This window comes from Malassezia globosa (assembly GCF_000181695.2).
Source record: "Malassezia globosa CBS 7966 chromosome Unknown mgl_sf_4.1, whole genome shotgun sequence".
Taxonomy (NCBI): Eukaryota; Fungi; Basidiomycota; class Malasseziomycetes; order Malasseziales; family Malasseziaceae; genus Malassezia; species Malassezia globosa.
In genome coordinates, this window is record NW_001849869.1 from 733,630 (window position 1) to 747,109 (window position 13,480).

Below are 13,480 nucleotides of genomic sequence, written 5' to 3' on the forward strand. Positions count from 1 at the left end.
TAAACTGGGACCAGCTTTCAGAGGCAATTGACGAGCTTCTTCCTCCAAACGTTACGCGACTAAATCCCGCATCCATCCCTCAGTATCAGCCTAGTTATAATGTTGCACCTGGCGCGCGATTCCCTGTGATTCGCATGGAAAGCGGAGAGAGATCGTCTGTGCTCACGGAAACCATGCAATGGGGCATTAAGTCGGACGTGTTAATTCCGTGTTCTTCCTTGTCCGACAGATCTAATCGTCTTTTAATCAATGCTCGTGATGACACTATATTGAAATCGCAATCTATTTGGAGGGGTCTAGTGACTAGACAACGTTGCGTAGTGTTTTGTCAAGGATTCTTTGAATGGCAAAAAGTAAGAGAGCCTTCAGTCCAACGGCCCAAGCGCGTAGCTCATTTTATTGGTATGAGTCACGAGGGAAAAGGCAGGGAGGCTTTGGATGGATCATCGCGACAACTTATGCCTATGGCTGCATTTTGGAGCTCAACCGAGAACAAACATGACTGTGCCTTTACGATTGTAACCACTGCAAATAATAAACAACTTGATTTCTTACACGATCGTATGCCCCTCATTTTACCAGATATCAAGGCGCTTGCATCGTGGTTAGGTTGTTTTTCTGATGAGCAAGATGTGTTGAAGCTTATGCAACCATTTGATGGACCTTTAGAGTGTTACCAAGTGCCACCTGATGTAGGGACGGTGGGAACTTCCAAAAAAAGTTACATCTATCCACTATGGTCCCGTAAAGACAGTGTAATGGCTGCATTCCAGAATGCAAAGGGGTATTCACACGAATCGAAAGTAAATACAAATTCTACGTGTGATTATGTTTTGCCAGAGGTAAGGGGACCAAAAACCGAACATGCCTTCGGACAAGATCCTAAAACCAAAGCCAGCACGTCAATGAGGCAAGATGACCAAAAGTACAGCCCGCGCAAACGTGTAAAACGCACATGCACTTTGGAATCCTTATGGAAGAAAAACAAGCAAGGGTCTTGAAAGGCAAATATCAACAAGTAAATGAAAACACGGATTTTAGTACATAGACATTAGAAAAGAGGCGGCGGTGCCTTCATGCTGTATAGCTTAGCACGTCCATGTCCTGGAGCCTTTTCGACATGCAAAGTAAAGATGAGTTCATTGGTGTTTTCATCATAGTCCACGGCACACCAATTGCGTGCGCCAATGATACTGATATGGTCAGCATGATGTCGATGCACGTACTATTTGTTCTTGGTATTCTTATCCTCCAAATCAAGCTCAAAAAGAGGCAACATGGTCTCTCGCGTATTGGCATATTCCAAGCTTTTATGGTGCTTCGTAGCAAGCTTGTTGACAATGTTAATGACAGCGGGGGGCGGGGGTGCATTCACAATCGCACTGGTTATAACAGCCAAGCTGTACCTTGGGTCACGACTAGGCTCCATCTGTTGCTCTGAATAAAATACACCGCAACCGGCAGCATGGACATCACCACTGATAAACGAAATTCTCATCTTTCGCGTCTTAGCCAGAGCCTGGGTGCGCTCGATGAGTTGGTTGCGTTCCTTTTTATGATGGGCTGCACACCAATGGTCGTTGAGGTCATCCAATAGCTCAACTTGTCCGTTGAAGTTGTTGGTAAATGCAGGCATGAACATCTTAGCCATGGATACGACAGGGTTGAAGCGGTTCGTAAGCATGTTCTCAAGGAACACCATGCGAGGATAAGAGATGGGTACGCCAAGTTGGATGATTAGGTGCCGCACAGTGTCTGGCAACATTTCGATTGCTTCTTGCGCGCGCTCGTACGTCTCAGGTGCACAAACCTGATTCAGCGTGCGCTGTGCACGGCAATCCAAAAGAAGCATTGCCTGTTTAGGACCAAGCCAGGTCAGGAACGAGTGAGTGGGGAAAGGAATGTAAGTGCCGGGACCACCGATTATAAGTGACTTGATTTCTGATGGATTAGGGTTCTTTGTGTTTTCGTTGATAATTCCATCCACTTCATCTTGCATAAATTGCTGGAAAAGCAGATAGAAAAAGTAGCCCCGCGATCCGATCAGGTTAAATACTGGCGAGCGCATCAAATTCTCAGGATACGTGCCAAACCCGTCTATAATGTCATGATCATCAAGCATGTTCACCATGGGGATCCGCGCCATAGCCCTTGCCATTGCGCCAGTGCCAAAACACTTTGAAACGTTAGAAAACTGAAAGACGCACCTGAACATAGTTGTTAAAGAAGAATCGGTCGATTGCGATCGCAATCTCAGGCGCTACGGGCCTTTCCTCTTGCTCGGTATTTAGATCAATGGGCGCAATGTTCGATCCCACTACTTTTTCCTCAGTGATCTTGTCATTGTAGATCTGGTCACCACCACCGATCATTACATGGAATGGATTGTTAGCATGTTCAGTTAGCATGTCATTCCACATGGGATCGAAACCACCGAATTCTTCTTGATTCACACTTGAGCTAAACCCACTGCATGAATACGTTGACCATCGGAAGTTTTGGTGAAATGCAGGCACATGAAAGTCAAGCAGATCGCTAGCACCTGGAATAATGTACACAATCTGCTGGGGAACCCTCATCATTTTTATTTCGAACTTGAAGCGCCAGAATACATGCGACTTCCTTTGCTCGTCATTGTACACCCATAACTGCAGACCCTTGGTTTGCATTGGAGGGCCAGTAGGCTGCTGATTGGCTGTCGCAACATACTGCAGAATCGGTGGCGCAGGAAGAGTTACTCCATTGACATGTTCCGTTACAATAAGAGCGAATGCATGGTAGATACCCTGACTGTCGACTGTATCGTAGCGCAGGAGTGGACCGGCATTAACTTTCCATGTAGCCATGGCGGACGGTGTTTCTGGAGAGAAATCTGACTGCACTCTATAATCCCACAGGTGTGTGTGTTTAGTCGGCACGCGGGCTCATGCACTACCATGTGACTACGAAAGACGGCCCTCCACACTACTACCATCATGGTCGATTGGCTCGAGCGAGTCAAAGTTTCAGGGCAGGTGCGTACTGTAGACGGCTACCACCAAGGCACCTTTTCAACCCTGTACATATGTTGTGTACCGAAATGTTCGTGAATTCGGAGCAAAGGGTGACGGTGTGTCAGATGACACGAACGCCATTAATATGGCGATTTCTTATGGAGATCGTTGTGGGAGTCAAGCTGACAGCACCACCACTACACCGGCTTTGGTATATTTTCCTCGTACGTTGAGTAGCGCTGATTCAAAGCGGGAACGTACAGAGTATCAAGACCTATTGTATCGTACTACCTGACTCACTTGATGGGAAATGCATCCACTCGACCATGCATCAAGCCACTCCCGCACTTTCAGGGGATGTAAGTATCTATCCACTGACAACAGCGCTGTCATTGATGAGAATCCATATGAAGAGAGTGGAAAAAACTGGTATATTCCACAGAACAACTTTTTCCGCTCAGTTTCGCATATGATCATCGACCTTACTGACATGCCAACTGAGCAAGGCACTGGCATGTAAGTTTATCGTACTAACACAGACATCATCAAGTCAGCCAGGCTACTGGACTAAGCAATGTTCATTTTGAAATGAGATTAGAAGCCATGACGAAGCAGCAAGGCGTGCGTATGACCGCCCAAGTCTTACATACAGATCTTTATGGAGAATGCCAGTGGTGGATTCATGTCGGACCTAACATTTCATGGAGGCAGGTTCGGCGCTTGGATGGGTAACCAACAATTTACCGTTCGAAATGTTTATTTTTCTGAATGCAAGACAGCTATATGTATGCATTGGAATTGGGCATGGACGTTCATCGATGTGCACGTTCATAACTGCGAAATTGGATTGGAATTGCTCGGCATGTTTCCGGACAAACAAGGAGTGGGGTCTTTGATATTATCTGATTGGGATGTGTCTGACTCATCGGTAGTCGTTCAGCTTGAAAAAGAAGGAACTGGACGTTTGATTCTCGACAATATGCACATTCGAGATGTCCAAAGCATAGTAAAAGGACCCAGCGGTCCGCTTCTTCTACCGAAATGTACTCAAGATACAGTCAAATTTTGGCTTAAAGCACCTGCTTCACTTCCGTCAGCACCCTCAGAGCTACAGTTGCGTCATACTCCAGACGGTCCGATTTACATGGGCCATATTTCGCCTCCCGTTCGTCCTCAATGCCTAACGAATAAGAAGGGGCATTGGTTTGGTCGAGAAAAACCCTCTTATGAAACTTGGCACAATTTGGTCAACGTTCAAAAGTATGGGGCAAAAGGCGATGGTGTGAGCGATGATACAAAGGCTATACAGGTTGTGTTGGATGAAGCTATTGGTCAGGTCATATTTGTGCCCTACGGTGTGTATGTTCTGCACGACACGCTGCACATTCCTACAGGAACATTAATGGTTGGTGAAGCCCAACCCATATTTGTTGGTACCGGTCCAAAATTTCAAGACGCATAAAATCCATGTCCCGTGATTCGTGTTGGCTATGCTGGCGTAGCGTGGAGAACTCTTGATTGCTGACATGGTATTTAGCACACGTGGAAATGCAGCTGGAGCTATTGTGATGGAATGGAATGTCCACGAACGACAACAAGGATCTGTGGCTATGTTTGATGCACATATACGGATTGGTGGATTCCGAGGAAGCGAACAGGAACTGACAGAGTGTCCTAAACATGCCAAATTAACTGAATTGCCACGAGCTGCTTTCTTAAGCTTACATGTAACTAAGCAAGCAAGTGGATACTTTCAAAACGTTTGGATATGGACCGCTGATCACGAGCTCGATAAGGGTGCACCGGAACAATTGAATGTACTGACTGATCGCGGTGTTTTAATTGAATCAAAAGGTCCAACTTGGATGTATGGAACGGCCAGTGAACACGCTTTACTATATCAATACTCCTTGAAAAACGCATCAAATGTATTGCTTGCCATGATTCAAACGGAGTCGCCTTACTTCCAAGGACATGAGTTTGAGCCAGCATCGCAGAGTGCACTTACTCATCCAGCTTATCCTGATCCAGACTGCTCTCGAATATTTGCCCAAGGAACAAATGCACTGTCATGTGCTTATGAACGTTATTCAGAAGACCGCGCTCTGGGTTTACATTTGGCGGGTTGCTCTGATGTGTTCGTTCTAGGGTCTGGCCAATATTCATTCTTTAACTCGTACAAGCAAACGGCACTCGCCGGTCATGCATGTCAGCGTCGTCTGTGCACGATTGATCACAGCGATGGTAATGTCTGGCTTCTGAACACAGCAACAGTGGGTACACAAACGCTCATAAGCATCGATGGATACGATTATCTTTCGGAACAACCTCACAGGGAGGGATTCTGTAGCACATTGACCCTGTATGCTATCAGGAGGAAAGGCCAGTCATACATTGTCTAAATATAACTTCTGTCAATTATTTGCTACTCTCGAAGCGGGCCATGACTGCCTTGCTTGAGGGCAGGTTGCGCAGTCTGTCAATGTACTTGGCTAATGTCTCGTACTCGGCGAGATCAATATCGATCTTACTTGCATAGTCAGGCAGCATCACAAACCATCCGAGGGCACTAAAGTCGGCAATGGTTGGACGATCAAGCGCGAGGAAAGCTCTGTCTTCGCCGTACATTGAGGCTTGATGCTTAAGACGACGTTCATAGACGCGGAAAACGCGATCAAGCTCAGTCCTGAAACGCTTTATAACATTCTCAGGAGCATTTTCATTGAATGTACTCGGCCAAAACATCTTGCTAAAGAACAGATTTCCCTGTACAGGACTGTGGCCTGAGACTTGGAAGAAGAGCCATTGCATAACAAGTGCCCTTTCCTCGGGTGTCTTGCCATGGAACTTGTGCTCTGTGTCATACACCGTTGCAACGTAGTCCAAGATAGCACCAGACTCCCAAACAGTAAAATCATTCCGCTTGTGGTCAATCAAGGTAGGCGTGCGGCCATTCTCACACACGTTGAGATAATCTTCACCTTTTACACCAGTGGCCTTGTCCGAGGAGCCCAACTCAACAAACTTCATATCATATTCAAGGCCAAGAGCCTCAAGAAAGGCACCGACCTTGATGGGGTTTGTTCCCCACATTCCCTTTAGTGCGTACAGAGTAAAGTGTGCCATAGTGCAAGACGTCAAAGGTGTGGTACGAGCTCATCAGCTTTGGGGGTGGCGTTTTATAATGTCCGGAGTCCCACTATTGTTTTTGTGATTGGTCTGATCGTAATGACGCGTACCTGGGGCTATCCCATAAAAATAACTTGTGTCGAAACGATGATTGGCCAACAAACGCCCACGCGAAATTTCTATTTTCTAGATGCTCAAAGCGCACAGATGTAACTAAGCGTAAGTGCACTAACACCTTTCAGGCTTATTCCCGAACATAAATTCCAACCATAGCGGAATCAATGATAGCATCGACATTAACCCAAGGATGTGTTGCGACTGTGTAAGTACATTTGAGTGCGTACAGAAAAGTCGAGTTCCATCGCGTCCCGCAATTCGCATGAGCTCGTTAACACCACCCGGGTGAAATTTCAAATATGGCGTGATATTATATACTTTGCCATGGATCGCAGTCCATGCATCGTCTGGAGAACTGTGTAGCTTTAGCTCCGATGGAGTTATTCGAAGAATCGTTGTAACCCCTCCCTGTCATGTGAGCATAAACGCGCAAGAACCTACCCGAAGGTCTGTCGTAGATTTTAGGCGAGCCCAGTCCAAAGGGCTACAGCCTGGTTCTAAAGCCACTTTTTTGCGAGCCACTGGTATGTCAAGCCGAGACGGACCTGGCGCGGCAGGCACTCGTAACCCGCTTAAACCAGACTGCGCAGAGCGGCCTTTCGGAGTATGAGACTGTACATGGCGCTGCGCACTGTTTAATGACGGGAACATGGGCACCTGGTTGTCCACATCATCATCGTCTGTTGCTGCAATTGAGGGCACGGGTGGTGCCATGCTTTTAGTCCTATGATTGTGTGTTCTTTGACCTCTGTCGACACTACGGTTGGACTTGGTTGTCAAAGTCCGCATGCTGAGTAAAACGATCGGCAACGTGCATTTTTGCCTCCCTACCACCCGCTTTCAACTTGCCGTTCAACAACACTTTGCATATCATGAGTTTTCACTCACAAATTCTAAAGTCACCCTCTACCGTTATGATTCCTGTTCCTTTCAGCGGTGGCCAGCCGCGCAAGGGTGTGGAACATGGTCCAGAGGCTCTCATGAAGGCTGGTCTACAAAATCAGCTCGAGACACTTGGGTGGAAGTTTGAACAGGAGCAGGCTATCCCCTGGGACCAAATCAACTCAATGGATGAAAAAAATGATGGCGCAAAAATCATGAATGCGCATTCTGTGTCTAAAGCTAGTCAGCATGTTGCTGATGCTGTCGAGAAGCATGCTAAGGCTGGCAAGCTTCCGCTGACAGTGGGTGGAGACCACAGTCTTGGCACCGGCACGATGATCGGTACAGCACGAGTATACCCCGACGTTGCCTGTATTTGGGTGGACGCCCATGCCGACATCAACACAGCACAGACAACCCCCTCAGGAAACCTGCATGGGTGTCCAGTTTCATTCGCGCTTGGTCTGGATGGCTCTTACATCGAGCCTTTTAAACAATGGATTCCTGAGCCGACCAAGAACGTCCATAACCGAATTGTGTACATTGGGCTGCGCGACATCGATGAGGGAGAGCGTAAAATTTTGAAAGAGCATAAGATTAAGGCTTTTACTATGCACCACGTTGACAAGTTTGGCATCGGTAAGGTTGTAGAGATGGCTTTGGATCACATCAATGGTGACACTTCTCGTCGCGATCGTCCAATTCATCTATCTTTTGATGTCGATGCCATGGACCCAAGTGTGGCTCCTAGCACTGGCACGCCTGTTCGAGGGGGTTTGACTTTCCGTGAAGGTCATTATATTTGTGAAGCCATTGCTGAGACTGGCTCGTTGGTCGCTATGGATATGGTTGAGGTGAACCCGCACCTTGAGAAGCATGCCGCCGAGCAGACAATCGCTGTGGGATGCTCGCTCATTCGAACTGCGCTTGGTGAGACGCTCCTGTAGAGGTGTCGTCTGGCCTTAATCCGTAGCCGTGCATTGAAACACCAGGCGCTGTTGTTACAAAATAAAGTCGGCTTAGATACGTACGATAAATTTCTGTCTTTAAAACCCGGCGAGCTTTGGCTTTGGGTTTGGGAGCTGAGTTAGTGCTTAGCAGCATACCTTTGGTATTTTCTGTCATGTAAAATTGACGCAATATCATTATTGCATCTTCTCGAAGGTATCCACCAATTGATTCATAAGTGGGTGAAAATGGAAGCGCAGTGCTTGCATTAATTGGATGCAACGTACCTTGAGTGAATTGGCAGTACTGTACCATTACCGCCAAAACGTTCATTTCCTGCGCCAAATACTACGCGCTGAATGCCAATTTGACGTAGTGCAGATGCACACATCAGACATGGCTCGATGGTCACATACAATGTTGTTGTGAGCATAGGATTGTCACCTGGTGGACCTGCGTGAGGCTCTAGTCCAAACTTTCGGCTTTTTGGTGGCATCTTTTTTAGTATTTCATCAATAGCTTCAAGCTCAGCATGCCGCGTGGCCTTGGTGTCAAATATACTCGACGTACATTGGCAAGCTCGTTCGTTCGATTCCTTGCTTGGGCTATGATCTGTCCATCGCGCACGAAAACGCAGCCTACTGGCACTTCGGCATGATCCATCGCTTCTTTAGCCATCTTCAGAGCTTGTTTCATCCAGTGTAAGTCTTCTTCTGTTTGCTCTTCTTTTGGCACATATATGGCATTCCCTACCATGCCTAATGGACTGAGACGCACATAAAATCAACGACGCGTGTGTGCACGTCTGCAAGATCCCCGACAAGGGGTTTTGAAAAATTTGCAAAATAATGGCCTTTTTCTCCACGCGGTGTTCATCGTCCCTTGAAGCGACGGCATGAATGCTGCTATCACTGGTGCATGGAGCAAACAGCGCACGCGCATATCTCTGAATGGCACTCCTCCCACTGGAAGTGCAGCAGCGGCAGCTGCACAATCTCGTGCAGAATGTAAACAGGAGGGGCTTGAAAACACGCCTGGCGAAGTTGCACCCTCGGATAAGAAAGACAAAAGCATGAAACGGAAAGCTCGATCGTCACGGGAACAGGTATCTAAGCGAGGAAAAATGAAATCTTTGTCTGCAGACGACAAGTACGCGGCTCCCCCGACACGTTTGCGCGACATTGGTGGCATGGCTGCAGCTATTGAGAAAGCTTTGGAGCTAGTGGCTATGCCTCTTTGCCATCCAGAAATTTACCTTCACACAGGTGTCACGCCGCCGCGTGGCGTCTTGTTTCATGGACCACCGGGGTGTGGTAAAACTATGATGGCGGGGGCTTTGGCAGGTGAATTGGGTGTACCCTTCCTATCGGTTAGTGCTCCATCAATTGTGTCTGGTACTTCTGGAGAGTCAGAAAAAGCTTTGCGGGATACCTTTGACGAAGCCAAGAGCATTGCTCCATGTATTCTATTTGTGGATGAAATTGATGCTATTACACCAAAACGTGAAACAGCGCAGCGTGAAATGGAACGCCGCATTGTTGCTCAGCTCTTAACATGTCTCGACGAACTTGCTTGGGAGAGAGAAGAGGGACAACCCGTTATGGTACTTGGTGCCACGAATAGACCTGATGCGATTGATCCTGCGCTCCGTCGTGCGGGCCGTTTTGACCATGAAATCTCACTCGGTGTTCCTGATGAACATGGGCGTGAACAGTACGTTTTTTTCTCACTCACTTTCACGAAGACTTACATTTAGAATTCTTCAAGTTCTTTGTGCCAAACTTCGTTTGGCGGGTGATTTCAATGTCAAGTATCTTGCGAAGCGTACACCTGGTTATGTTGGAGCTGACTTGACTTCGCTGACTGCTGCTGCAGGGATCATTGCCGTAAAGCGTATATTTCAGTATTTACATGACACGCAAGAATCAATGCAGTGTGATGATGAAGCCCCAATCGAGTATAAACAAGTTGCTACTAAGACACAAGTTTCAAACGAGGATCAAGAATCAGAAGTTGAAAGGAAGCTCATCAAAGAAGAGGAAGGCCGAATTTTGGCAGGACCAGGGTTCTTGGAAGGTCTTCCTGATTCAGTGCAATCTTCATCCATTGCCATGTTCTTGAAGCGCTTCGTGAATCCTTTATCGAATGAGCAGCTTGAGCACTTGGCCATTACCAATGATGACTTTCTGGAAGCTCTGAAAGTTGTACAGCCTTCCTCGAAACGTGAAGGCTTTGCAACTGTTCCAGACGTGACTTGGGACGACATAGGAGCCTTGCACCAGATCCGGGAGGAGCTTAGCATGGCTGTTGTGCAACCAATAAGACGCCCTGAATTGTTCCGCTCCCTAGGCATTAGTGCAAGCTGTGGCGTGTTGTTATGGGGTCCCCCTGGATGCGGTAAAACACTGTTAGCCAAAGCTGTTGCTAATGAAAGTCGCGCCAATTTTATCAGTGTCAAAGGCCCTGAACTACTGAACAAATATGTTGGCGAAAGTGAAAAAGCGGTCCGACAAGTATTTGCTCGAGCGCGAGCATCATCTCCGTGTGTCATTTTCTTTGATGAGCTTGATGCGCTTGTGCCGCGTCGCGATGATACTTTGGTACGTATATGAGCCCGAGCGCAAATACACTAACATTTTTTTTAGTCCGAAGCATCAGCACGAGTTGTCAACACGCTTCTTACAGAATTAGATGGGCTTGAATCTCGTGTTCAAACGTATGTTATTGCAGCAACAAATCGCCCGGATATGATCGACCCAGCTATGTGTCGTCCTGGCCGACTAGATCGACTCTTGTATGTCGACTTGCCGTCGCCTGATGAACGCCTAGATATCCTACAAGCACTTACGAAAATGTCACCTTTGGCCACAAGTACTGATCCACAAGATCTCGAGCACCAACCAGTGCGACTTGAACTGATTGCACATGATCACAGAGCAGATGGATATAGTGGAGCTGACTTGGCTTCATTGGTAAGGGAAGCTGCCGTGACAGCGCTGCGCGAGAAAATTGTATCGCCACTCCAGTACACTGATGACTCAGAACCTGTAGAGCGTGTACTTGTGTATCAAAACCACTTCGTACACGCCTTCGACAGAGTTCAGCCCAGTGTGACGCCCGAGCAGCGTCTAAAGTATGAAGCGTTGCGTAGTCGAATCGCCTCAGGCTCTACACGAAGTGGCCAAGCACTCAAGTAGCTAGCTCCACCATACCTAGTAGGTACGACATAACACGTCTTTCCCAACGTTCCCCAGCTTTTGTTTGTCCGGCCGCTGAGACGATACGTTTATCCATTTACGTACGCAGGGACCACGGCTATGCCAGCATATCATTCTTCGTACAATGACGAACTGAACGTCCGGCAGGTGGCTGGTGCCGCCATTCTCCCGCTGAATTCAAAAATCCGTGGTCCTGCTCCCTTACCAGGTGTGTTTGAAAGACTTTGGCGCGTTAACATTCAGCGGACCCATCGCGGCCTGACATTGTGGACGAGGCTATCGACTTGTTCCGCGCAAACTCACTGTTTCGTAACTTTGAGATCAAAGGGGCCGCAGATCGTACTTTGATCTATCTAATTCTGTTCATTTCTGACTGCCTTTCGCGCATAGCAGCAGCGCCAACGACGTGGACGAAAAATGAAGCATACAAGCACTTGTCGTCGTATGCCGTGGACGCATTCGCGCTCCCGGGAGATGCGCAGTTCCCACTGAGCACACTTTATTCGCTCCCAAATAGTCGTGCAGATGCAGGTATGTATTGTTGATTTATTCATGCCAGACGCCCTTCGTCAATACCTCACTCAAGCTCGTCAGGAGACGGTATCTCGTTTGCTCGACAAAATCTACGTCGACGACGTTCCCAGTCGATGGTGGCTCGCATTTAGCAAGCGGAAATTGTAAGTGGCAAAGCATGTTAACACGGTATAGCATGGGCAAGAGCCTCTCGTAGTTTCTATGCCAAGTACATATCTAGATATTCTTCTCTCACTTTCAGATTTTGTGCTTGAGTCTAAGCAGTGGCAGGCGCATCGTTAGACTCTGCTGAGGACGTTGCAACAGACGTGGTTTGATGTTCAGACATTAAGGCTTGAGGTGCCTGCGTACGAGCATTTTGCATAGTCCTGAGAAGCGTTTGGATGCTGTGCTGCCATTGTGACAAACGTTGTTCCAGCGACTCCCATTGTGACTTTTCAAACGTCCGATACGTTGAGCGATAAACCCGGAAAGAGCGTTTCACTTGAGAAAGCTTGCCAGAAACAAGGCCAGCGCGAATAACATCAATGACCCAGGCTTCCACTTCGTCTACACTGACACCAAGCGTCTGGGCCATATCTTGATACGACACTTCCGACGACACACTGCGTGCGCATAGGGACGCCAAATCAAGGAGACGCATTTTATGTGTCAGTTCAGATGCATCAAGCGAAAGACGCTCAAGTGCACCCTTTCCATCAGAAGATTGCGCCCATTGTTCAAAGTCCGCACGAGTACCGCTGACGATCAGTCTTAGCAAAGAGAGCATTGGCGAGGTTCCTAAATTCAGTGTATCTGCGACGCGCAAGACTTCTTCCATTTCAAAGAGCTTCGGAAGGCGTAAAATATTGGCAATAGCATTTTCGGCCGCAGAAAAGCGCACTTCGTTCGATAGTGATTGTTCGCCAGAAATGAAGCGCAGATGAATGAGCTCAAACTCGTAAGCACGATCCATGTAGGCTGGTCCACAATCTGGCAATTGGAGTGCGTCAGCTACGTGGCAAAGACACTCATGTTTTTCCTCAGAGGAGATGTTCCATTGAGCAAGCCAAATAGGAACAGATTGAAGAGCCATGTCCAAGAAGTCCATGTCTCCATTCATGGATACCAACGTTAAAAGTGCTTTAAAAACACGAAGGCGCAGAGGAGAGGCCGTTGGTAAGAGATTAAAAATGTTGGAAAGAATCCGATATTTGATGATACTCCGTTCCATAGCCGCAGACGATTGAGTGTCGCTCACGACATTTACCAAGTGCATGACCAAATTACAGAACGATTCTTCTTCAGTTTCATAGTACTTGATAAGAAGAGCCATAACTAGATTGTACAATCCTTCAAGTTCGCGATCCGTGCATTCAATCAACCCTGGTATCGACTGCGTCAATTTGGCTACCACTTCACGCGCTTTAGCCTTTGCTGTTGAATCATCAGACGATTCATCGGCCAGCGAGGCCTCTTTCGTCAACGCATCGCTCCACTCCGCTCTTTTCTCTTCAGGAAAAACGCGAGAAATCAGGATGCAACATTCATCCGCGTGCTCACGTAGCGTGGTGTCGCTCAGCACGGCCACCAGATCAGCTCGCATTGTGAGTCCTAGCATTGATGGATCAGTCGTTCTGCCAAAAAAAGGCCGTCGACAACGATTGGATCACGTGATCT

At 47.5% G+C, this 13,480-nt stretch overlaps 11 protein-coding genes across 11 annotated transcripts; 6 read left to right on the forward strand and 5 right to left on the reverse strand.

The window, feature by feature from the left end:
• Positions 1 to 1,051: 1,051 nt before the first annotated feature.
• MGL_2105 (uncharacterized protein) lies at positions 1,052 to 2,846 on the reverse strand (the record flags this gene model as incomplete). The annotated part of the gene is made up of 3 exons (XM_001731054.1): positions 1,052 to 1,193; positions 1,227 to 2,176; positions 2,208 to 2,846. The coding sequence occupies 3 exons, from the start codon at positions 2,844 to 2,846 to the stop codon at positions 1,052 to 1,054; spliced, it is 1,731 nt and encodes a 576-aa protein (XP_001731106.1).
• A 450-nt stretch (positions 2,847 to 3,296) lies between these two features.
• On the forward strand, positions 3,297 to 3,513 carry MGL_2106 (uncharacterized protein; the record flags this gene model as incomplete). Its single annotated transcript, XM_001731055.1, has 2 exons — positions 3,297 to 3,352; positions 3,378 to 3,513. 2 exons carry the CDS (start codon positions 3,297 to 3,299, stop codon positions 3,511 to 3,513), a joined length of 192 nt encoding a protein of 63 aa, XP_001731107.1.
• A 138-nt stretch (positions 3,514 to 3,651) lies between these two features.
• Positions 3,652 to 4,455, forward strand: MGL_2107 (uncharacterized protein; the record flags this gene model as incomplete). Its single annotated transcript, XM_001731056.1, has 1 exon — positions 3,652 to 4,455. One exon carries the CDS (start codon positions 3,652 to 3,654, stop codon positions 4,453 to 4,455), a length of 804 nt encoding a protein of 267 aa, XP_001731108.1.
• Positions 4,456 to 4,561: 106 nt separating this feature from the next.
• MGL_2108 (uncharacterized protein) lies at positions 4,562 to 5,395 on the forward strand (the record flags this gene model as incomplete). The annotated part of the gene is made up of 1 exon (XM_001731057.1): positions 4,562 to 5,395. The coding sequence occupies one exon, from the start codon at positions 4,562 to 4,564 to the stop codon at positions 5,393 to 5,395; it is 834 nt and encodes a 277-aa protein (XP_001731109.1).
• Positions 5,396 to 5,411: 16 nt separating this feature from the next.
• On the reverse strand, positions 5,412 to 6,086 carry MGL_2109 (uncharacterized protein; the record flags this gene model as incomplete). Its single annotated transcript, XM_001731058.1, has 1 exon — positions 5,412 to 6,086. The coding sequence occupies one exon, from the start codon at positions 6,084 to 6,086 to the stop codon at positions 5,412 to 5,414; it is 675 nt and encodes a 224-aa protein (XP_001731110.1).
• Positions 6,087 to 6,192: 106 nt separating this feature from the next.
• Positions 6,193 to 7,028, reverse strand: MGL_2110 (uncharacterized protein; the record flags this gene model as incomplete). Its single annotated transcript, XM_001731059.1, has 3 exons — positions 6,193 to 6,335; positions 6,467 to 6,647; positions 6,681 to 7,028. 3 exons carry the CDS (start codon positions 7,026 to 7,028, stop codon positions 6,193 to 6,195), a joined length of 672 nt encoding a protein of 223 aa, XP_001731111.1.
• An 83-nt stretch (positions 7,029 to 7,111) lies between these two features.
• MGL_2111 (uncharacterized protein) lies at positions 7,112 to 8,068 on the forward strand (the record flags this gene model as incomplete). The annotated part of the gene is made up of 1 exon (XM_001731060.1): positions 7,112 to 8,068. One exon carries the CDS (start codon positions 7,112 to 7,114, stop codon positions 8,066 to 8,068), a length of 957 nt encoding a protein of 318 aa, XP_001731112.1.
• A 140-nt stretch (positions 8,069 to 8,208) lies between these two features.
• Positions 8,209 to 8,502, reverse strand: MGL_2112 (uncharacterized protein; the record flags this gene model as incomplete). The annotated part of the gene is made up of 2 exons (XM_001731061.1): positions 8,209 to 8,239; positions 8,357 to 8,502. The coding sequence occupies 2 exons, from the start codon at positions 8,500 to 8,502 to the stop codon at positions 8,209 to 8,211; spliced, it is 177 nt and encodes a 58-aa protein (XP_001731113.1).
• Positions 8,503 to 8,964: 462 nt separating this feature from the next.
• Positions 8,965 to 11,266, forward strand: MGL_2113 (uncharacterized protein; the record flags this gene model as incomplete). Its single annotated transcript, XM_001731062.1, has 3 exons — positions 8,965 to 9,782; positions 9,826 to 10,669; positions 10,715 to 11,266. The coding sequence occupies 3 exons, from the start codon at positions 8,965 to 8,967 to the stop codon at positions 11,264 to 11,266; spliced, it is 2,214 nt and encodes a 737-aa protein (XP_001731114.1).
• Positions 11,267 to 11,386: 120 nt separating this feature from the next.
• Positions 11,387 to 12,017, forward strand: MGL_2114 (uncharacterized protein; the record flags this gene model as incomplete). The annotated part of the gene is made up of 4 exons (XM_001731063.1): positions 11,387 to 11,495; positions 11,531 to 11,818; positions 11,847 to 11,964; positions 11,996 to 12,017. 4 exons carry the CDS (start codon positions 11,387 to 11,389, stop codon positions 12,015 to 12,017), a joined length of 537 nt encoding a protein of 178 aa, XP_001731115.1.
• Positions 12,018 to 12,077: 60 nt separating this feature from the next.
• On the reverse strand, positions 12,078 to 13,421 carry MGL_2115 (uncharacterized protein; the record flags this gene model as incomplete). The annotated part of the gene is made up of 1 exon (XM_001731064.1): positions 12,078 to 13,421. The coding sequence occupies one exon, from the start codon at positions 13,419 to 13,421 to the stop codon at positions 12,078 to 12,080; it is 1,344 nt and encodes a 447-aa protein (XP_001731116.1).
• Positions 13,422 to 13,480: the final 59 nt, after the last annotated feature.